This window comes from Parus major, chromosome 1, assembly GCF_001522545.3.
Source record: "Parus major isolate Abel chromosome 1, Parus_major1.1, whole genome shotgun sequence".
Lineage (NCBI taxonomy): Eukaryota > Metazoa > Chordata > Aves > Passeriformes > Paridae > Parus > Parus major.
This window is the reverse complement of record NC_031768.1, coordinates 30,913,257-30,938,121: the sequence shown is the minus strand read 5'-3', so window position 1 is coordinate 30,938,121 and position 24,865 is coordinate 30,913,257. Positions and strand designations below refer to the sequence as shown.

The 24,865-nt window shown below is 36.0% G+C and overlaps 1 protein-coding gene across 2 annotated transcripts in view; it reads left to right on the top strand.

Moving 5' to 3' along the window:
* Positions 1–24,865, top strand: part of TMEM131 (transmembrane protein 131) — a 90,944-nt gene that overhangs the window by 13,038 nt on the left and 53,041 nt on the right. For both annotated transcript variants that reach the window (XR_004496903.1, XM_015623156.2), the window contains exons 2-4: positions 6,202–6,263; positions 15,263–15,303; positions 21,810–21,878. Coding sequence is in view for 1 of the 2 variants with exons in the window: in XM_015623156.2 (XP_015478642.1) it covers positions 6,202–6,263; positions 15,263–15,303; positions 21,810–21,878 (172 nt within the window). In the remaining variant the exon portion in view is untranslated. The remainder of the gene's footprint in view (positions 1–6,201; positions 6,264–15,262; positions 15,304–21,809; positions 21,879–24,865) is intronic.

Genomic DNA, 24,865 nt, shown 5'->3' with positions numbered 1-24,865 from the left:
GAGGTCTGTTGGAAAAATTATTAGTTTCCTCTTGTTATGGAGTACTGGAAAATAAACAAGCAAATTGCCTAGGTTAGGTGCAAGAGGATTTAGCTGGAAAGCAAGCCTGCTGGCTGGTGATTCTCACTTGCCTGACATTCACTGTCTCATATGAGAGTGACCTTTTACATTTCCAGTGAACAGTCACCTGTTGGGATGTAGGCAGAAGTCCAGGCTGATGGCTACACTGACTCGTGTGTCTTGGAGACCACAGGCCTTTTTTAAACAGATTTGTGTTGAACACTGAACTGGGACATGTTTCTTGAGGCTCACCAGACTTCTGTAGTCCTGAAGCTGATTAAAATGATTGCTCACATTACAGTGTAATAATACTGTTTTCCCTTACCTGTATGGTATTTTGTTTTTCACAATGTAATTTTCCACCCATAATAATTTTATTTTTTCATTCTGTATCCACTTGCCTGTATTCCCCATGCTGCTCAGTTTTCCACTGTTGAGGATGATTGAAATTGTGTGATTGTGCATGAGCAGTTAATTTGTAGTCAAAGCTTTAAAAATAACTTTTCCAGGTTTAGTTCTGCACTTCAACCAGTAGTGATTCAAATGTTAACAATTACAATTGCATAGACAGAAGTGAGTGGCATTTAGCACATTGTAATTGGCTCATGTGGTTATAGTTACCTTGAAGTGAACTTAGTCATTAAGACAAAGGATTAGAAACTGGACTTGATTAAAAAAACCCTTAATGTAAATTAGGGATTATTTAAATAATTTATCTTTCCCTGTTTTGGTAAGATAGGACACCATTCTTAGAATTGAGAGAAAATTTGTAGACTAGATGATACAGGTTAGTATAAATCCAGTTTAAAACTGGTTTAGACAAGACTTAGAAAACAGTTCTTGAAAGCATGTAATGATCATGATGAACATAAAAGTAAATCAGTGCACTGCTATTGACTTAGCTGTTCCAGAGCTAAGTTATATTTCAGAATGGTTTTTGTAAGTATATATGCCAGAATATACTTTCCTATTAAAATGGAGAAATCAACAATGGCTAAAGAAAAGTGTGCAAAGCCACCTTAAAAAACAGATCTCAGTCAGAGTAGGCCTCATAACCTGTGAGCCATGGAGATTATTTTTGTTGTTGTGTACCAAGAGCTTTGGCATATTCCCTGCTCTGGCATTACATGCAAATTTATTCTGTTTTGTGTAATTCAGTTGCAGCTAAAGACTGGTGTTGGCTAAAGTGATTTTGATATTAAGTTCCTGTTTGCTTTGGAGATGTGTAGGATTTTAAAACTTTCTTGTTATTTGATGGTTTATAGGTCTGTATTTTTCTTGTTTCAACCCCAAATGTGAAAGGCTTGGAGAAGAGACAATCAAAATAGGGGTGTGTTTGAGCAAGGTTTGTCTATTAGGTGTATAAACTTGTGAAAAGATGCTGCTTAAGCTTTGAGGAATTTGAGTTCAGCTACTGTTGACTTAATTTTTGTCATGTTAGGTGTTTACCATCAAGCATGGTGATGTTGTTGGAAAGGGAAGGGGAAAGCATTTAGGAATCTACTGGTAATAATGACTTGATAGTGCTTTCAGTCTTCCAGAAAGCTGTGATTTGGAAACTGGGGGCTGTGGTTGTGGTAGTGGTGGGTTTTTTGCCATTTTTAAAAGAGTTTGGAAAGCGCAAAAAGTGCTGTCAGTAGAACAAGCTCTTCTGGACCAAGTGGAAAGACTAGCTTCATGGTCTTTTTCTGCTATCTTTTGTGGGTTTGTCATAGTAAAGTTGACTTAATCAAACAAGTTGCATTTTAAAGGTTATAGATTGAAAACAAACAGAAAATGAAACTCAGGATATTTTTAGTGTTAGCTTCTATATATTCTATTGGTAGTGACCTACAGTCTGAGAAGAGGAAACCAAGAATACGCGAGCTAGAAGCTGAAAGAATTTGACCCTGAAATCATATAATGTCCTAGTAGCAAGAGTGACTGAAGTTGTTACAGATTAATCTGTTACATTTTCTTTTTGCCGAAGCTTGAAAGGACAGAGGTTTTATTTTCAGAGGAATCTGTGTATACCTCTCAGAAGAAAGTATTCTGTTCAGCATAGATGAAGAGGAAAGGAGACTGATTCTTCTGGCCTTGAAATTTGCGGATATGCATATGTATCCTTTTCCTTCTTTGGTCCATGAACATTTAGAGTTTGACTAATAGCTATTATACTTAGCCTTCAGGGCTTCAATTGTCCATAGGGTCAGGAAGAAATTATTTTCCTAATGTGTCACTTGGCTTCTTGGCTGCTGATTTGTGCAGTGGCAGATCACGCTATGACAGCTGAATTGCTTCCTACCCCAAATATTATGTTGTGCCCCTTTTGTAGCAGTTGTCAGTCATGTGGCAGGGATGACTGAAATGGCACAGGCAGGAGTTGTTAATTTGCTGCATTTTACTATTCTAGAGTATTGAAGTGTTGGATACAGTATTAGACTGGTAATGGACCATGGTGGTATCAGCTTAAGTTTTGGGAAGAAGTTTTCTCTGGGGAAATTGTTAGAGACTTAGCAGAAAACAGTCATCTTCCTCTGTAGCATGGGGAATGGTTCACCTAATAAAGTATGCCCAAGTGATCTCATACTTAATTACTTACAGTGACTTTGCACGTTGGTAATAACTTATTGTCTATTGGTGAGTTACATATTTTGTGTTAAAAGACAGTAAAAACTGGTTTGGGGCTTGCATTGCAAAGTTTGTGAACTTGCTTAGGTCAGGTAGCACAAGTGCAAAAGATGAGCAACTGCTTCTAATTCTGGAACAGGCAAACAAATACCCACAAGAGCACTGTCAGCATTTCACTTTGAAGAAGACTTTGTCCTCTCTGTGGTCCATGTTGGACAGTTTGAGAGCTGCTCTTAGAAGGATTCGGGTGACTCTTTATGACTCGTCAGTGGAGGTTTTTAAAAATGTAATTAGTTTTGCCTCATTTGAATGAGGTGACTTGTTGCTTCATCCCGAGTTGAGAGTTTGAGAAGCCTGCTGCAAAAAAAAAAAAAGCTTTCATCTTATGAGGGTATGCGTATTTACTTGCCATTTCCTTGCTTTGATGTAGTAACCAATAAAGAGAAACACAGGCTTGAAAGTTAGTCTAAACCAAAATGAAAGGTACCACAGCAACTCCATCACCGTCTCAGTTGAGATGTGCCTGCTGTGAAATGGCTATCAGCCAGGCCTTGCAGTGCATCTGACTTCACCTGGCACTGTCATCTGCTCTCTGAAAACATTTCTTAAATGATATAATGATGAATAGCATTTCTGTTTAACAGAATATCTGCTCAAAATGTTCTGTAATATCTGTTGCTTTTGTTCCTAAGTTGTTGCAAAGATGAAGTAACTAAAGAGTGGATGAAAAAGTGTTTGGGGTCTACAAACGGTCTGTCTGAATTCAAGATGTTTGGGTAGAAAGCTTAGGCTTGTTTCTGGGGGCTTTAGTGTGTGTTATCCTTGTGGAAGAATTGTTACTGCTTTCTGCTGTTTGTACTGATTGTGTATCTTATTTAAATCAGGGGAAAAAAGCCTTAAAAATACTAGGAATTTGTGATCAGATGAAATAGCCTTTTACGCTTTGCTGGTTGTTAGTAGATTATTTATATAAAAAGTTGTTTTGTAATTACTTTTTTTGTTTGTGCCTGATGTCACAATCAAGTGCTGTATATTCTTTGTTTTCAAACCAGAGGTTTGAAAAGCAATAGAATGCCAAAAAGTCCAACTTGAGAGGTGCAGTTCCTTCTGTCTAATAGTGAGGTTTGCTTGTATCTAGAATTTTTTAAATTGTGATTGCTGAACTTCCAATAAATCCAGTACATGAGAAAATATATCTTCATTCAATATTTCTTCTCAAGTTAAAAACTGAGAATTTTTCGTCTCTGCTAGTTAATCTGTAATTTGGCATTCTTGTGCAGAGGATAAGCCTTGACACTTCTGTGAAATCATGATTAACTGTCTTACTCTGCATTTTAACCTAACCTGTCAAAGCTTCATTTTCTAATGTCTTGCCCTACAAGACTACTTAGAGTTTTTTTCAGTGATTTTAAAACCAAATTTCAACCATTAAATGAATGTTTTGCATCATATTTATTGCCAGTTAAATTGAGAAGAATTCACTTGTTCTTTATTCTGGCATTAAAGTTTAAACTGGCAGACCTATTCCAGTAATTTAAGTTTTAAAAGCTCAAAATTTCATAAACTGTAGGACTTGATTTTGTAACAGCTTTTTAAATGCTGTTTTGGTTTGGGTTTTTTTTTGTTGTTTCTTTTTAATCTCTTGCCGTATGTTCTGTATAGCTCTTCAATATAAATGATTGACCAAACTCCTGATTCTTGGATCAAGGATGGATTTTGTTTGTTTTGAGTAACATTAAGGTAATAACAATAAACACACACGCAAAAAATACTAACTTATTGCTGACACAACTGACTAGGACTTTTCATGCCACGGTAAATATTGCAGTGTCAGTGTAAATATTGCAGGATATGCATGTTGTTTATAGTTTGAACTCCCCCTTTCTCCTCTCTGGTGATTCTCACACTCCACCTAAGCTGGGCTGCTTTCTCAGCCTGTAACACATTAGAATTATGTGGTATGGTAGTTTAAAAAAATAGTTGTATAAAACTTTGTTGTTTGGGGTTCTTTTAAATTTTTTTGAGGGTTTTTTTGCATTATAAAAGCGACTTTTGGAGATGATAGCAGCAATCTATTAACTTTTATTTTGGGCCATATGAAAGAAAGGTTGTGGAGCTTGTGCCTTCAAGGAGAAGATAACAAAATGTGTGGGGAAGTCAGGGATGCAAAATGGGATTTGCAAATAGTGATATGTTAAGTAATGTAGTGAATTTTGGGTACTGAGTGAGGAGACAGCAAAGCACTCAGTGAGGAAATGTTTGGGGCAAATAGATGTCAAAGCTAACGATTCTCTGTGTGTTAGGTGCCTTTACTCCTGTCTACCAAGAGTGCTTTTTGTTTTCTAAAAGTACTGAAATTTTTTGTATAAAGCATCATAGAGTCACATTGTTGGTGACATTGTAATAATGGGCTTTGTTAGAACACTGAGCTTCAAAGTGGGAGATAAAGGTCTAAGCCTCCTTTTTCAGACTGGGATTCAAAATCCATCTTCCAGAATCCTACACTGTGCTTCTATGTACTGGGAAATATTTCATTTCTTCCTGTTGAAGTTCCTCTTTCTGGAAAGAGAGGAATGTTACCACTCACTGAACTTAATCTAGCATAAATGGTAAATGATAAAGACAGTCATGGAAAAAGGACATAGGGTAGAAGAAGAATTACTTACAGGACTTTTTTAAAAAAAATACAGTTTTCTCATTTGAGATTGCTACTGCATTTTATTCTAAAGACCTCCTTTGTGTGTGTGTGTGTGAGTGAGTAGATTTTTGGGGAGTAAAATGTAGAACTCTTTGAACCTTTATTTTCTCTTTAAATAATACTCATTCTTGTATAGATTATTATATTTTACAGGAAGGGCAATGCCCTTATTTCTTTGTCTTTAGAAGAAAGTTTAATTCCCTACATTTCAAGAATTGAAAAATAATTGCCTGACAAAACATGTAGAGGAAATGAGTGGAGTGTTTTGAGAATCCTGTATTTGACTGGGGCATGGACTTTTTGTGGAGTCTAGTCTTATGGTGCAAACACTTCTAAACTGTTTCAAATTTTAATATATTCTTATCAAGATGGAGTGGATTGTTGCCATGCCAAGGATTAGGCTGAAGTGTGAAGGAGGCTGTCCAGATGTACAGTTAAGATTATTGGTGTGTAAATGAAACAGAAATTCTGTTTGTATCTGAACTCTTTGTGGGCTTAGATGTATTAAACTCAGTTGTTCAGGTACCCAGCCTGTGATATTTGTTGAAGTATAGAGTTAGCTTGGTACAATCACTCTTTTTTGGGACCCTAGAATAAGTTGTTCCCTTCGGAGTTAAACATTTTTAAAGTAAAAGACTAATTTGCCAAGTGTGGTACTTCTTGAGCAAACTTGGTGTCACAGACTTGTGTTTGTTTTTTTGCATTATTATTTTGGTTTGTCATAGCTCTGTCTTCAAAATGCAATACAACAGATTTTAGATGTTTAAATTTTTCTTTCGATTTAATAACAAAATGGGTTTTTGTTAAATTATTTTTTTTGTTTTTCTTTGCAGCTTTCATCCAGTCGGATGGCATAATAGAAATGCTACGTTTTGATGAAGGAGATTTATTGCAGGTATGTAGTCTGAGTAAATCATCTGAACTAGCAATATTTCATCTTTTTGATAGCTGCTTTTTGAACTCGTGGGTTAGTGGAGTTCTGAAAATAAGTAAGCATTAAGCTCAAGTCCACAGAACCTTTGGACTTTCTAAAATTACTTTCAACAGACTGCTTTGCTGTGGGCAGAGGTTCTGATTCCTTGGTGTTTTGTGTTGGGAAAACTCATGGGTTTTAACACAGGTTCTCTCTGGCCTGTCTCTCTTTCCAGTTTTCTTTTTTTCTCAGAAAAATTGGGGAATATTTTGTGTTTAAGGCTCATCTTGATCTGGAGTTGGAATGCAATTAGCTATCTCATATGTAGGAACTGCAAGTGTTGCAAGATTCCCAAATCTAAAGGCAGTTCTTGGAACCAAGTTACCACTGGATTTAAAGAAATTATAATTACTGCAATGAAGTAATTACTGCTGCAAAGAGTTGTTTTTCATGTATGATGTTTCCATTCCTGTCAGTTTTCTTTAGGTCTGAAGAGGAAAAAAGTTAATTTTAAGGAATATATGCTGAAATTTTGAGATGGTGGTAGTAGTTAGGATGACATAACTGACATAACAAGGTTATGAAACTCATTTTAGCACTCTATTAACTACTAGTTCTTAGACTAGAAAGTAATGGTACTGCTGTGAGCCATTCAATAAGTCATATAAAGATGGGAAAGTAAAAGGATTGTTAATTATACCGACTATTGCAAGATGTAGCAATATTATGGTGGGACAAAGTCAAGCAACCCTGCATGCTGCACCATAAAATTTGCAGTACCTTAGATCTCATTGGGCTGCCACTTCCCTTAATATGTTGTTGAATGTTTGATTTAAAACAAAACAAGAGAGACAAAATTTCTGATAAATGGTTTGTATGTTTTTGTATGGTTGTGGCTCTTAAGCCAAATAGGCCTAGGTAAGTAAAACCACTTCCTTTATATCAGAACAATAACGTACATTGTATTCTTCAACTTACAAATTATTTGGATTTTTTCATGTAGATATTAATATGGTGACCTCTTGTGACTGGTTACTGCAATTAAAAAAAAGCAATTAGACTGTTGTAAAACCAGATTTACATCTTGTGAACAGCAGTTACTAAAGTTTTAAACCTACTGTGATGTCCCCCACTCTTTCTCTTTTGGGCTTTCCATAAGCTTTCACAAATGTCTGTTGTTAATTACAGATACCATAATGTAGTAGTAAATTGGTATTGTCTAACATTATGTTACCTTCAGGTTGTTTGCTTTTTTTTAATAGAAAAAAATAACCAATTCAGTACATAAAGTGATTAATAATCATAGAGGTATCAAAGCTATCTCCAGTCTTGGTTTATCTCCACTTCCCCAAGAATCTGGTGTTTTTTGAGTAGAACCAAGCTTTTTCTTGTTTGAAAGAGTTGTTTTACAAGTAAGGTAAATCAAATGCCAAGCCTTGAATAATTTTATTTTTAGGGATTCCTGCCAATTCCTTCCAGTTAGTGTCAACCCTCTTGATACTGGCTCTTTGTACTAATTTGGTGTACATAATGTTGGTAAAATACTACTTATGTCTTTCAATACATTTTAGAAATTTTGTTGTAAAACATAAATGGAATGTGTTGAAAAGTTTGGTTTGACTAGTCTGACTGAAAACAGCTATTTATTAAAAGAGAATATATCTTTAAATATATAAGTAGAAAAACATTTAATTGGTAAAAATAAACTGACAATGGACATTTCATGAGCTCATGTTACTGGATAACTAGCAAAAGTAGAGACTGTACTCTTTGGGTGTGGAATTACAGTGTGGTTTAAAAAGTGCTGTACCACATAGTTCAACCTTCTGTCTTGCCAGAGCGAAAATGAGAATTCTACTCTATAGCATATTTGTTCAGATTAAAGGTTTCTATTTAAATAAATTTATGCTACTTCTGCCTGTGGATTAAATTGAAATAACCAGGCAATTTCTTCATTCTGTCTATTCACATCAATTGGGCCCTTTAAGAAGACAACTTTTTGAACTTTTAAAAAAAATTAAAAATTATTAAATTAATTCACATAATCATTTAGATGCCAAACATAGGGTAAGAATAGTATTAATGTAAATGCAATGCAGGGTTTGGGTTTTTTCTTCAATAGTAGGTGGTTTGCAGATGTCTGAATCATTGTTGGGCACTTCAGAGTCATAGACTTGGTTGATTGCAATGGACCTTGGGAGATTATATATACATTTTTCAGGTGGTGGTGTGTGTAGGTGGGCTGTGCCTGGCAGGTGAATCTTCTGTTCTTAAAACTTGTAAAGAAGTATGTAAGTTTCATGCCTATGCTGGTTTTGCTGCTGCTTTTTTCTCAAAGGTACCTGTACTTGGGTTTTTTTCTTAGGTTGTTTTGCCTCATCATCATGGTAATTTTTTGCTAAAATCTACCTTCAGCTTCTTCATGCAAGTTTTTTACAACACTCTTTAAATTTACTGGGTTTTTATTTGTCACTACTTAAAGTGTAGCAGTTATTTGAGACATTGTGCTCAGAGAGAGGACAGAGTAGTTCCTTCCCTGTCTGGTAACACTTCTTTTAGTAATTCCAAAATGAGTTGTACATTTTTGAGAGCATTTTGTTTGCTAATATAGTTTGTATTTCACTGTGCTTTACAGGCACATTGTTTTCTTTAGTTTGCTATCAGTTATTCCCTTCCCAGTTTTACATTTAAGCTCTCCTTCAGCTGAACTTCGCTATGTCAGTGTCAGGCCATCTCCTACATGTGTCCTGATTATTTGAATCCTTGTCCAGACCTGACAGATGCTTCATGTCTCTGACAATGATATCATCTGCAACTATTAGGAGGGCTGAAATAAACTACAACTGTTACTTTTAATAATTTGTCCTTTCATGTTAAGCCATCATACTGGCTCACTTTTTGAGGACTTTACTTTGAAAAATGAATGGCAAAGTAAAATTTATTTTTCAGAGCAAATTTTTCTTTTTTTTTTTTTTTTTCTTAGTTAATAAAGAACTGTGTCCCAGGTCCTTCTATTTGTTGTTTGAGCTTTTGCATTGGGTATCTAATATTCTTCTGCACAGTGCAGTTGGGATTACTATTTTCTAGAGTGAATGATTTCTATTTTTTTAATTCAGACTGTTTGGAAAGAACTTCTGCTTATGCAGTAGCATTTTTAAAGTAGTGTATTGCTAAAATTAAAAAGGAAAAGGTAAGACTTTTCAGTCAAATTATCTTAGCATGAATCTGCTGCAATAATCATAAGTATATGAAACCATTTTTGCAGTCAAACTTCTTGAAAATATTTTACTGATAATTACTGGTTTGCAGAATAGCTGAAACAGGGAGGGAAAAGAAAACCTCTGTGCTTGTATATCTTCATACATATTTGCTGTGTTTGTTCATAAGTTGCTGTAAACTGCTTGTTACAAAGACTGGTAGTGAGAATTACAATGTGCCTATATGACAGAGAGACAGGACCTTAATATGATGTGCAGTGGCTTTGTAACACAGAAGACATGGAACCAAATTACTTTTGTGGGACTCAGCTGTGTTGATCTCTTACTGGTGGAAGTTTAGTATTTTCTGCATGATCTGTACTTCATTCTCAGTGGCACAGCAAGGAATTCTCTTAACAGAAGTGGCAAACATTCAGTTCCGGTATATCAGCAATAGAGTTTTCGGGGAGTAAAGTCTTAGTGTTTTTTAATTTACTCAATTTTTTATCTTATATATTGCCTTTTTAAAGGGATTTGATGTGATCTCTATTGATATCTGTCTAGCCAAAGTGCTAAGGGTACAGGCTGGTAGGTAGGCACTAAAGTGGCTGGACCATTGACCTTAGTGGGTTTGTTCTGCAGGACAGAGTTCAGCTGGCAGTTGGTTACCTGTGGTAGAGCCCAGAACTGAGGACAGCATTGCTTAATGGTGTATTTAGCAGTCTACTTGGTAGTATGGAGAGTACTCTCAGTGACTTTGGAGATGATACCAAATTGGCAAAAGTAGCTGTTACACTGGAAGGCAAGGCTGCTTTTGAGAGGGCTTTCAGCAGGCTAACAGGAATCTCGTGACTTTCAGCTCAGACAAATGCAAGGCTTGCACCTGAGAGGAACAACCCAGTGCTACAGGATAGGCTGGGCCATGACAGCAGAAAAGACATGAGGAGTTGAACATAAGTAGTGACCATAAGTTGTCCATGTGCTGTTTTAGAAAAGACAACTGCCAGCCTACAGAATTGTGAACAAATGTGGACCCAGAAGATAAAGAGTGTGATTTTTTTTCCCCCCCACCTGTGGGGCTGCAGCTGAATGTTGTGTCCAGTCTGGGCTACCCAGTGTGAGGAAGACGCTGACATACTGGAGTAGGCTCAGCAGAGTAATACAGGATGATCAGGGGTTGGAACGCTTCTCATGTTTGGATGTATTTTTTTCAACTACTAAGAGAAAAGACGAAGAGGAAAAGTGATTGCTGTGGGCAGTGTGGAATTAACAAGAACCAGATTTTTTGTGTACAGTGGAAGGATGAGATGTTTTGGACAAAGATTCCCAAACCTATGCGAGAAAAAAAAACTTTTAAACTTGAGGATGTTCAAACACTGGACCAGGTTATTAAAAGAAGTTGCAGAATTTCTGTCTTTTGAGATACCCAAAACATGATAGCCCAAAGCTGTGAGCAACCTGCACTAATGAGATCTCCATTGAGCAACAGCTGACTTGATGGCCCCTGGAGCTTTCTTTCCCATGTGTGTGATTTTACAAAGGCATAAGACCCATCTTAGTTCATTGCCATTGCTTATGAGCAGCTGAAGTTCTTCTACTCCTTGTACTGGAAGAATTGCCATCCCCAGGCTTTAGATTAAAAGTAATTGGTGCCCAGGAGTGACTGTTGCAAAGCCAGTGCAAATAGCACATCTTGCATCAGCCGCAGTCAACTGATGATGTTTTTGTTTCCTTATGTGAGTTTGGATCATGAAAGACTGGGGCAAGAATGACTTCAGTCCACTTTCAGCTACCTTTCAGGTTACAGCATTCATTTTTTATTACCTTAAGCAAGGTATTCCTCGTTAATTACATTTATTTTAATTATGCTAGTTAATAGCATAGAGCTCATGAGTGCAATAATGAAGACTTCAGCTGCCATTTTTGTTTTGATTTTGTAGCTATCTCTCAACATTTAGTTGCAAGCAGCAGGTAGCTCTTCTACAAGAAGGAACCAGCCTTACTTTGAAATAGCAAGATGTAAAATGTTCTGAGTCTTTTAGACTGCAACAGTCTTTTAAATTGGTGTGGATACTCTCTTGTGTAGGAATATAGAAAACTTTGGTTGTTGAGAATTTTGTTAACATTAAAGGAATATATTTGGTGTTGGAAACCCCAGGTCTTGATTAAGAAGGTCTGCCTCCTTGCATTGCCCCAACTGTCCTTGTTGAAGACTTCTGACCTTCTAGTTCAGTTGCTTAAACATAGGTAACCGGTGCTATTTGAGATGTCCTGTGCATCTACGTGGACCTTGCAGATATGGCACAGAGTGTAGGAGAAATTGTGTTCTGGGTGTCAGTCTGAGACCAGGCAGGCTGCCCTAGGACATTTATCTCAAGTGGCAGCAGATATCTATGTTTAGATGACTGAATGTAGTGCTAGGTAATATGAACTCTTACCAAGAAGTGAAGAATAGCTATTATAACAAATTGATGAGACATTAAAATTAACTTGGTGGTTGTGATTGTTTGGTGGGATTTTTTGTTTTCATGTTCTGGTTGAAGTAAACAACCTGGGTATTTCTTTAGAGACAGCCATCAGGCTGTAAGGTATAAATTTTGATTCTCTGTGTATGCAAGATTGTCTGGTGTCTTCCCCAATGATACTGGTTCTTTAAAGTTTACTTCGAGGTACAGATTCTCTGTGAAATCTGTCTTGAGAATATAAGCCTGTGGAGAAAAACTATTCTTATGTCTTGAAACTGTGGTGTTGGCTGACTGCCTTCAAATATTCTAGCTCACTGTGTGCAAGTTTTCTCAAGATCTTTATACTGAAATCCTCTTGGTTTATAGTTTAATCCTTCTAGGGTTATATAAGAGATTAAATTATGGCATGATGCTGTTAGGAGCAACAGCCTAAATGTTATATGCTGTCTTGAAATTAAAAAAATATAAATTATAAAAGAATCACCTATCTTCAAGGCTTAAACACAGCCTTTTGGGCAGAAGGATCATAGTACAGGTAAAAAGGGGTGATTTTTCCGTCTCTTGCTTTTTTTTCCCCTCACTCAGTTGTGTATTTCTACTATTTCTTTTGTGCTGACCTTAGGTTTTGTTGTTAGGGATTTGGATTGGGAAATTAATCCAACTGAAGGGTTTTTTCCCTGTAACTTATCTCATTATATATCTTGAAATATTAATAGTGTGCATGTGCATCATACTTCCTGATCTGTACATTAACATACATATTTTGTTATTTGTAATGCTTCTCCAATACAGATAAGATTTAATAAATGTTTTGTATAAATCACATTCTGCTCTTTTACAATGTATTCTTTATGGAAGAAAAGACAAAGCTATATTTTTTAAAGAGCATAATTCTATTTCTCTTTACCTGATAAATCAGCAGTGGATTGATCAGGTACATGGCTTTAGTTCCTGGAAGCTTTGTGTAGTCACATAGGAAAAATAGCAGGCCAGACTGCAGTACAATAGATAGTTGTACTGCAATTGCAGTACAATTATACCTGGAGATCAAATTTTAAAAAGTATTTAGGACTTGTAACTGAACACAGTTGTATGTTTTTGTTTACTGCATGACTTGAAAGATTGACATGTAATAAAAATGAGCGGTAATTATAGAAACTGCCACATGAGATTTATTTTTGGTTTAGTTCCATGATGCTATAGTTGCAGAAGTTGGTATGCTGTTTCTTTGCTCTTGATTGACCCTGATCCAAAACACAAACTAAAAACCCCCAGTAAAATCCACACAACAGAATACCCACAGAAACAAACAAAGCAAAAAGCAAACAGCTCCTGCTCAAAAAACAGAAAGTGTAATTAAAAGGAATTTATAATACTACTTGTGTTTAATGGACATCTGAAAGCAAAAACCAGGCTTTTCCTTGTAAGTGTGAATCTTTGATGAATTTTTGCTCTTAAATATATCTCAGAAATACAAAGTCCAAAGTCTCTACTAACTAGAAATACAGAATCTGCTGTTCTCTTTAGAGTCTAAAGACTCCAAAGTCTTAGCAGAGTGATTTATAATTTTAAACCCGATCTACAAATATTTGTCTTACTATTTTCTTAGCAAATCAGTAATTTCAGAACATAGGGAAAAACCTTGCATGTGCAGTCAGATAATTCAACTCGCAACAATTAACTACAGCTGTGGCAATGTAGTAGCTGCACTTTTGTCAATTGTGTATTTCCACTTGTTTCTGCTTTTTTTGGGAGTTAAATTTGATTTCCACTGCCCTCTGTCTAAAAGTTGGCCTGGGTGGGATTTTAGACTGAGTCTAATATTAGTGGTATTGACAGGCAATTTTGATGCTTAAGAGTACATGTAACAACTTTCTGTATAAAATTATTTAAAACTTAATAGAATGTGCTGTCTTGTTAGAGCCAGAGTTGGTCTGTCAAGGATGGGACTGTGCTGACAGATGACTGTTTTAGTTGCCATCATAGGATCTCAACCTGTTAGCCTCATCATCTGACTTCAAAACTGCAAATAAATCCTCAACTTACAAACAGATTAGCTTTGTTTTACAATGTAGTACACTTCCAGCTTTCTTTAATTTGATGTAAATTGGTGGGTGAATAAGCCAAATATTTTTATTTTAAATCTGGAACACTACTTAGATGTACAATCCAGAATTAATCCTTGACATCAATCAAGCATTAATGTTTGTAGACTCAGTTATTTAATAGGAGTAATTATAAAATTTCTAAAAAGTGTCTCCAAATAGCAAAATCAAAATTCCTGTAATAAAAGAATCTATATTTTAAGTAAAGATATTTTTTAAGAAACAAGTTAAAAAAAATCTTTTAGCTTAGAAAAAGCAAAACAAGAAAGAAGGTGTAATTTTTAGCTGAAATAGGAATCGGTGAAGGGTCCAGAAAAAAGGAACTTGAATTTTACTTCTGGAATGAGATGCAAGTTTGCATTACCCTTGCAAACAAGCGACATCCTTGTACTAGAGGTGAACTGGTCAAGGTGTACTATAGACTTTTTCAGACTTGTTAGCTTTCTTCCCACTCTCAGGAGATAAGTATTTAGCTTGGCCATGAAATGTCTTTAAGAGGATGACTGAAATCCTCAGTTTGATTCCCAAATCCCGTGGGAAGACAGAAGTTTTCCAAGTATGGTATGTTTTAACATTAGCTGTATCAGAAGGACACTGCATATGCAGACTTCTAAACCAGTTGGTATTTCTTAGGCAAGAGTAAACAATTGGAAATCCCTAGACACCTAACCTCCTTGTTTTCAGGTAATTAACTGAAATGTCCAGCAGAGTGGAAGGAAGGGTATGAATAATAGAGGCTAGAAGATCATTAGCAGAGGAGGAGATGATGTTTCTTAGTCAAATGGAGATTATAGCCTTCTTTGTTTTCTAGGTGTTAAATTACATCAATGAGATAATTGGTGGACTGTTTCTTGGTTTATATGCTTTTCTTTGTAGTTTGTTTCTCATAGCTATCTATGGTAGGTTTTTCTTTTGCTCCATACTGTGTTATAATTTCCTGGACCTTTTCTTTGTCTCAGTTTTTAGGTTAAGTTGCTGCTTGTTTTGTAGTTTGTGGACATACTACCACAGTTCTTGTTCAAGGGCAAAGTTAATTTCTTTAATTGGAAAAAGCCAATTTACATTTTCTGCTTCAGTTCAGAACTTCTCCTTTTTTCTTTCAAGCTCTGAATTGTTAACTTGTTGCAGTTGCCATGTTGTTAGGCTGGGGTTTTTCCCTCACTGGGGTATAATGCTGTCGGTCTCTTAAATTTAATTTTTATTTTCTTTTACAGACTGAGACAACTTTAGGCCTCAGTTCATATCAACAGAAAAGGTAAGAATCTTTGTAAAAGTTTAATGCAGATTTCAATCATAGGATTTGTGATACTTTTCATAGGAATAATAAAGGTTTAGTGTAAAAAAAGATCAGATACAAACCATGGGATTTTTAAAATTATTTTTCTCAAACAGAAGAAATGAAACTAAAATGTGAGATAATTTTCAATATTGAACAGCTCAATCATAGAATGATTTGGGTTGGAAGGGACCTTGAAGATAAGCTATTTCCATCCCTCTGCCATAGGCTGAGTTCCTGTCCCTCACTACCTCATCAATAAAGAATTCCTTCCTAATATCTCATCTAAACTTTCCCTCTTTCAGTTTAAAGCCCTTTCTTCCTTGTCTTAGCACTAAGTGACCTTGTGAAAAGTCCCTCCACCTCTCTTGTAGCCCATTTTGGGTACTGGAAGGTGCTCCAAGGTCACCTCAGAGCCTTTTCTTCAGGCTGAGCAGCCCCAGTTCTCCCAGCCTGTCTTTGCCGGAGAGGTGGTTTGTCCTTCTGATCATATTTGTGGCGATTCATGAGGAAGAAACTTCACATGTGGAATAAAAAACTGAATAATTGTTTAATCCACTTTGTAATGTATACCACAGAGTAATTCTGTGTAATAAAACTAAGACTTTGCTTGTAGATTTTTTAAAAATCATTTTTCTGTCATTTCTTTTATTGAGGAGAAGGTTTGCCTGCTTCAAAAGCTCTTGATCTACTCTTTGAAGAAAAACTTGATGGTTTCTTCTATAGATGCTTCCCCATGTTCCTTTGTCCCATCATAGAATCATTAAGGTTAGAGAAGACCTCCAAGATCACCAAATCCTGCCTTCAGCCATGTGCCACCATGCCCACTAAGCCATATCACAGAGTTGTACATCTCATTTTGTGATGGTGATGTCACCTCTTCTCTAGGGAGGCTGTTCTAGTACTTAACTACATGATGATTTTTTCTGATATCCAGCCTGAATCTCCCCAGGCGCAGCTTGAGGCCATTTCCTCCTGTTCTGTTGCTGGTTGCCTGGGAGGAGTCTGACCCCTACATGGCTGCATGGCTTTCAGGTGGTTGTAGAGAGCAGTGAGGTCATCTCTGAGCCTCCTTTTCTCCAGACTAGACAACCCATGACCCTGTCTTATCCTCTTCTGGCTTGAAGACATAATCTGTTACTGAAGAGTTTGCCATGTATAATATCTGAGAAGGAAAACCAGTGGCCTCTTTTTTACCCCGGTCCCTAATTTTTCTCTGAAGAATCATAAGATATTCTTGTTTATTTAATGCATGCATTGAACAGTAATAATGAAACTTGTTTCTTTTACAGTAGCATTCAGCAAACTGTCATAGAGCATTTTCAGTAAATACAGTTACATTTTATCCCTGACCTGTTTTCTGTTCCTTTTCAGGAAATCTAGTAAAAGAATTTTCCATTTCAGATGAGTTCCTATTTTACTGTGTGCATAGTTGCTTAATTGTGGGCTTAAGATCCTTCTTTTTGCAAGTTTTGAAAAACCTATGAAATCTCCAGCTGTGGACAGGAATACAAACCAGCTGTAGTTATGTGCTGCAGTATGTCAGTCAGATTGCAAGTATGAGAACATGAATTTACAGCAATGACAGCTGAATGAAAGATAACAGATTAGCGTATTTCTGTGTCTTGGATACAGCCAGACTTTATGGAGATTGTTGAAATGGCATAGTATCTTGTCTAATCTCAATGGCAGAAAGAGAATACCTATATTGACATCCACAGATTAGCTGCAATATTGCTTCCCAGAAAACAACTGAATTTGGTGGTCCTTGAGATTAAAGCCATGGACTAGATTGCTTACAGGATTTTTTTAATTTCTCAGCTAAGAAGATTGCTTGGAAACTTGTATTGCATGGGAAACTTCAGTGTTATAGAGTGTGTTCTGTTAAAACACTGGTTTAGATATCTGAAAACAAATAGTCTGTTCCACTTAAGAGTGCTGGCTTATTTGAAGTTCAGTCACAATATGATGAAAATCTGCTTCACAAGCTCTCTGATAACACATTACATGGTAAATACCAAATTTGCTTCTATTTTTCTCTCTCACTGCTGTTATTGATTTTGCATGAATCTTTTCTTTAAGTCTTTTTCTAGGTGATTTTTTTCAATGGCATTGCTAAAAACAATACTCCTCTAGATGATTTTTCTTTCCTTGTCCTTATTAGAGATTACTTCTTCATCTTTAGCACGGTATAGCTTGCCAATATTTTTTCCCTATTTAAACAGTTTATTCAGTTCTTTGATCTACTTTTTAGCACTAATTGGAAGGATGGAAATGAACTACCAATTTAATTTGTTTTGTTCATGCCCATGGTCAGGTTACAGTGCATCTATTCAAGCTTCTCCCTGTTCTTTCCCCAGACACTCCCCCCTGGGAATTGTTAGCTTTGAACTTGGTCTGGTATGAGTGTGTTTTCCTGATACAAGGTTAATATTGATATATCTGAGGCAGCTACTATCTGGGTAGTTTATGGAAAAAAGTTGTTGCTAGTCTTTTTATTCATATGCATTTTTATCAGTAGCTTCTGTCAGATACTGAAGCGGTCAGTTGTTTTGTGGGAGTTCACTTTCTCACTGAACCTGTGATTAATGCCCATATTTTTAAAAAAAAACCTCTTGCTTTAAAAATTAAAAAAAATGTTTTCTGATATATGCAGCTGAACCTCATTTTTAAATATTAATAAGTTGTGGATGCACTCAGGTTACCTACTTTTTAGTTCAAAAAGTATGCAGTGGCTCTTTCGAGGATTCTGGCACAAAAACTACCAACTGGAAAGTATTTGTCAATTTGTCATTTTAAAGGTTCACATAGTTATTTTTAGATATGCTTTTATTTGATTTTGTGGTAATGGAAAAAAAGTAGCAGCTTTCTAAGAAGAGTTCTTGTTGCTAAATAAAATCATGAGAATTAAGCTGTTCGCAGCTTAATTCTACTGTCTTTTTTTCTTTACAATTTGTGGCACAAGAGAGGAAAGAAAAACCCTTTAAACAACTGCTGAAGTAATGTGGGAAAAAATATATGTGTGGTATGGTTAGATTTGAATTTTCTACAGTAGCAATTAAAGATCTTACAGATAAGATTCACAGAGCACATAACTCCTACAGAAATCCCAGAACAGCTAGAAAGGTAAAGTGAGGATACAGAGACACAGTTGCTGCCCAACTTTGCAGAAATCTTTAAATACTGTATGTGACAAGCCTTTTCTTCATCTCCAAATGCAAAGATATGCATTGATTATATAAAATTGAGCACCTAGTACTCTGATAAATAGCAAAGCATTATGGAAATGCTGAAGAATGTCCTTAAGACAGAAGAATATTGTTGCTTGGCACAGATGGGCACCTATATCAGCTACAGTGTTTGCAGGCATTGCTATTTTGACCATGTTTATGACAGCTTCTGTGACAAACATCATTGAGACATGAAGTTGTGCTTCAGTGAATTGCACCTGGGTAGCATCAGTATCTTGGTTAGTAGTGGAGGTAAATGCCCACTCAGATCCAGCATGGATGGAGCAGGAAGGATAATGATCCTGCTGGGGACTATGTGTATCTCACTCTCAAGTATCATTTTTAAAATCAAAACTCTTGCAGAAAGAAAAAGATGTTGAGAACATTTCAGTTATGGGTTCAGATGTCTCCTGGCCAATTCTTGGTCTGCTTGTTGGCAGGTATCAGCAGTCCTCTCTTCCAGATGCATCTTTTATTTTTTTCATGCTGTTCTTCTTGTCTTGAAAAGTTAGAAAACTTAGAGGGGAAGGGAAGGAGAAATGTTTAAATTGTGATATAAGACCAGCAGCCATATTTCTACATGCATATGATAGTAATTAACTTCATGTCATTATGCTGTAAAGTTGCCCTACCCATGGGTGTATCCAGCCTTTGGTGAGCAAGTGCCCAGTGGAGCAGACAGTATAATCATTTTCTAGTCTGCTGCAAGTTGACTCATGTTGGGTTCTTCAGTAGGCATAGTTTGTGAATCCTAATATTGCTTGCTCCTGTTTGAATCTTATTACAGTCATTACTTTTATTATAATAGTTTGCATTCATTATGATGTTGCCTTTACCAAGCTTTAACCAAATGTAACAAATTTTAAAAGTCTGTGTTGTCCAACTGGGTTTCCAGGATAATATAGCTCAGTGGCCTAAGAAAATGTTGCCTAACCTTTACACATATGTGGAGGATTGAGTATGTCATGATTGTTCAAGTTAGGCCAAGTTACTCTTGACAGTGTTTTCAATGCATTTGAAATAAAGATATTAATTATAATTTTTGTAAATATTGTAAATAGTTTTCATATTTTCCATAAAAGGAATTACTATGTCATTCTACCAATAATTACCAATGGAAAGGAGGTGCTAACCATCCAAAGTTTTAATTTCTGAAGAAATGGACAGAGTTCTTTTCAAGATCACTTTAAGATGAGTGGTTTCAGTTTAGTGTTACCTTGACAATGGGAGTACAGGAGCTTTTTGACGTTTTTCATTTAGAAATGCACTCTAAGTGGTTTTTAAAATTAGACTGTAAACTCTGAAGACATACTAGTCACTTGATTTATCCTTTTCAAACCTAACTGCTTATATAGTTTTCTAGTTGTATTCTCCTAGGTCCAGTGTCTCTGTAAACTTGAATTTGTTGAGCATTTATTCTACAATTTCAGGTTTGACTTTAGCCTGAGAAGGTGTACCCAAGCACTCTCTTATTTGACAACTGTAATGTGTCACAGCTGCACTTTATAGTAGCAAGATTTTAATTTTTTTTGTAGATCTGAATACAGTTTTTCCTATTGGTGTCTTCTTGTATTTTCACTTCTGTTGTACTATGATCTGCACACACAAGGCATTTGTTCACACACACATATTGAATACTAAGGTTGACTGGATGTACTAAGCACACTCCTGTCCTGATAGTGTTTTATTACTTTTATGTGGACCAAGCTATTTGTAGTGACTAGGCTCTGTAGCATTGAAGATGCTTTGACATCCAAACATAGAGTGCTGGAAATTGATTAGCATGCTGTGTATTATACTTGGAGTGTGAAGATTCAGTAGCAGAGTTTTAGAGTGAGTCATTGAGACATTGTAATATTATTTAAAAAGCTTTTGATTTGATTTTGATTAAAGGATATGATTAAGATTTCCTAGCCTATTCTTAAACTCTAGCTTCCTTGTTGAAGTGGTTCTGGAGTATGGAAAGACATCTGAATTTGATCAATAATTAGTTTTCTTGGAATTATACAGGATGGAATTGGATTGATCTTTGCTCAAGGCCTCAGCTTTCATAAGGAAAGCCACATGTGCATGTCCCACTTCCTGGCTGCCCCTCCTTATTGAGGCAGAAGTGTATAGTTCTGGGTAAACCTGTGTTTATGGAGTAGCTTTCCTTACTCAGGTCAAGTGGCTGCAGCTCTGTATGGACATCTAGGATAGATACAGAGTCAGAAAACAAGGATCTAAAACAATAATGTTGGTTTAATATCAGAAAAAAAAAAATTTGAAGGAAAAAGAAAAAGCAGCTGTTGGTCTTGCCATTCAGGAGCCATTGATCTTCTTCTATTCCTTAGTCTTCCCCATCAATCTTCTTCTATTCTTTAGTCTTCCCTACTGATGTTTTTTTTTGTGTTGTCTTACTGTTTTGTTTTTTGTATGAATAGGATTTTTACTCAGCTCAATTAAAGTGTTACAATTACAAAAATGCTAATCTGTGGTCACATTCACATCATTCTGAATAATAAAAAATGTTTCCATCAATTAAACTGCTTTGTATTTTTTACTTATAATTTTTGTGGGTTAACTATTGTGCTCTATGTAACTGTACTGATAAAATAGGCAGTAGTAGAGAATGCTTCCAGGTACTTCATTGACTTCACTGTTGGATTGTTTGAGTGATACTTAAGTTTTGGTCTTCATCGACCAGATTTCTCCTAAAGAGTTTCTGGGGAGAGAAGGCAAAGCTAAGGGATGTTTCCAGAGCAGAGTGATTGTCTTCTGGATATTGCAAGTTTTGAACAATATTGGGTGTTTTCTCACATGTGGCCTCAGTACCTTCAAATCATCCAAGATTGTTTATGTACTAGTACAGAAGTAGCTGGAGAAACTCAGGATGTGCATGTAAATTACTGTTACACATTGAACAATATCCAAAACATCTTCCATAGCAATGCTTGAACATTGCAGTAGGAGATGATGTAAACCTATTTAGTGTGTTGTTTCACTCAGCCATCATTATATAAAGGAGAGGTTCACACTTCAATTATGTCCATTTTCAAGATATGTGGTCTTGCATAATCTTTCTTGGAGACACCACATAATCATGTTGTAAAATTATGGTATTCTGACTGGACAAGTTTGTTTTGTTTGTTTATGCTTTTTAATTAGTTGCTTTATTAGTATTAACATTTTGTTAAGAAAGGGCTATTTGAGATGGGAAGGGAGCAAAAATGTCATTTAGTAGTATCTTTTACAGCATTTCAATTTTTCTTGCAGTGTATCCCTGTATCGGGGAAATTGCCGACCTCTCCGGTTTGAGCCACCAATGCTGGACTTCCATGAACAGTAAGTTGAAAAGTCTTTTGACTGCTTAGTTATGCAAATTAAAACAGAACAAAAAAACAACCAAACAAAAAATCCCCAAAGCAAACCAGACAAAACAACAAAAAAAAAAGCCCATCCACCATAAAAACCAAACAACAAACAAAAACCCAGAAAATGAATAGAAGAAGCATTTAAAGCTGATAGAGAAGGTTGTATACATAGATTGCATTAATAGATTGTAAGTGTAATTGACCTGCAGAGGGCTGCTATACTCTGTCTTAAGCATCATGTAGCGACCTGGCAGCTGCTGTGGTTTTGGTGATGTAGGTACTTGTACTTTTTAGGTACTTGTACAGCTGCTCTGCGGAGTGGATGGTTTTAAGTCTAGAACATAATGTTCTGAGGTGAAATTACCCTTCTGCTTGACTATAATCTGTGTCAGGGAGCATGTACCCGAGCATATCAGTTTTACTATCACTTTGGTGGCAAAAAACTGACCGTGGATCTGTAATTATTAGAACAGTAATGTTGAGTTGTGAAAATACAGCCTCAAGGAGAACAAATAGCCTCCAAGAAATTAGTGCCATGTTCTCTACCTTGCAACTGGTTGTTGTTGCTATTAAACAAAAGGGAGAAGGAAGGAAATTAAGCATTGCATTAATGTATCTCTTAGTTCCTCTGAGAACTACTATAGTCTTGTCTTATCATGAACTATACTATGTATAGGTATCTCCAATCCCTCTTTTTCCCAACAGTCGAAAGTGGTTCTGGAATAAGTTTCATGGAGCCTCTGTGCATGATTGATACTTATACCAATGTAAACTGCACTGAAGGCATTTCAAACACTTTGTTACCAGTTCAGCCTGGAAGAATGAAATCAGCCCAGGTGTGCCTTAGCACAGCATTTCTTCCCCCATCCTCAGCCAGTACTGCTGCTGGATGAAAGGCTTTTTCATTTACAGATGAGCCACAGATTATTAACAAAAATATAGTAGCTTTTTCTGTTGGTAAGACTGGTGTGCAGTGTGGTGACTACAAAGTTGTGCGAGGAAGCTCCTGTGTATTGCCATGGTGTATACTTGCGCCTTTCTGAAAGAAGAGAAGCTGTAACTGTGTGTTGTTTGCACTGAGTAGCTTTCCAGAAATCACCTCTATACAAAAAATAAACTAAATAACGAAGCTACGCAAAAATGCCTTATTTTACCAAACTTATTTGTACTCAGTCTAACAAAATTGTTAGACTTTGCTTTATTCTATTATTATTTATTATTGCTTTACTTTTGATTAAAGACACAGTAAGTCACTCTGCCCCTCTTTTTCCTTCAAGTTGTGTGATTTTGTGGTTTTTCTTCCTAATGTCAGTAACCTGGTAGGTCCTAGGTCAGAAGTTACTGAGTTTCTAAACTGAATAGCACAATAACAAGTGGTAAACTCTACTGCATCTCTGCTACGAGAAAATTAGGTTATAGTTAATAAATTATTTTGGTGAGTGCAGTGTGAATTCAAACTTGTAGAGCAGTATGCTTTTTGTTAGAGCTATGGTAAACTTACCTATTGATTTAAGTTATATTCTTTTAAAAACTATAGAAGTGTTCGGTTGATAGTAGTTCCAGACTTTGATTTTGGCAATGTATTTTATGCATCTTTTTCTACTATAAATAAATGTGATGTTCTCTGAGATATCTTTTAAAGGTTAACTAGAGTTAGCATGCTTATGCTCTGAAGAAAGCTATGTGTGCTTTTTTGTTTTGTGGATTTCCAAGGATGATTTTTTTTTTTTCCCTTGCTACAAGTAAATCCAAGACAGTGCCATAAATACTTTGTCATTCTTCATTATACTTCAGCTTTTAATGTAATCTGTTCTTGTCAAAGCTAAACGCACTGAAGAAATAGTATAGATCTAATATAGTGTTAAAAGTAGCACAGATCTCTTACTTGGGAATGGCTCTGTACCATACATGCAAACTGTACTGGGGGATTGCTGCCTTTTGTTCCTTATTAACATAAGGAACCTAAAATAAGGTGTGTTAGATCTTGATTCTTTGTGTTCCTTCTTTGATTTTGGTGGGATTTTTTGGTAGGTGTATATCATTAATTTATCTGTTGTCATTTAGGCTATAGTCTCAGGCAGAAATCTTCTTCTGATTTATTGAAACTTAAGTAAATTGCCAAAAACAGTTTTAGAAAAGGTTTAGATTTGGAGGCCCAAAGTTTAGTTTAAAATCTGTGAACCAACTCTGAGAAATGCTGAGTAACTCAGCCTTATGGTGGGAACAAGCTGCAGGTGCCAAGCACCTTGGAAGTCAGATAATGCAGATTTAAGTTTTTGGGTTTTTTGCCTTTTAAAACAGACAGGATTTTCACATTCAAATTCTGGCTTTTCTGTCTTTGTTATTAATAGGCTTTAGAAAAGGCATAAAATGCATGTTTAGTTTCTGATTAAGTACTATACCCAAAGGGTGTTTTGTTAATAAGTAGCATGTAGCATTTAGGAAAGCAAACTTGTTCCAAGTTCATGTTTATGCTGAGCTATCAACAGGTATCATACCTAGGCTAAAGAAAAATCTAATATTTATTTTCAGTTGTAAGTCAAACCATTCTTCCTGTGACATTTTTGGTCTGCTAAGAGTGTGTGTGTTTAATCAGATATTTCAAAAACATGCCAACTTAAGCAGGAATAATAGTTAATAAAAGTTACTTATCTAAGGATCTCAGAAAATCAAAACCTGTATTAAGTTGATAAATATGTGCTGTGGACACACTTCCTGTATTCCACCTGGAGATGAGATTACAGTGGCCTTCTTGTTTATAACAGTTGGAGGGTTTTTAATGCTGTTTTAATATAAAGTAAACACTACCATATTCTACTGCTTTGAAGGTAGTCCAGGTAATCTCACATTTATCAAAATAAATGCATGCTGTATATTAGGATATGCAAAAGGATATGCAAATCTTCAGCTCACTTGAAGAGATCCCAGATGTTCTCTGCATGCATTAAGCCTCTGGGA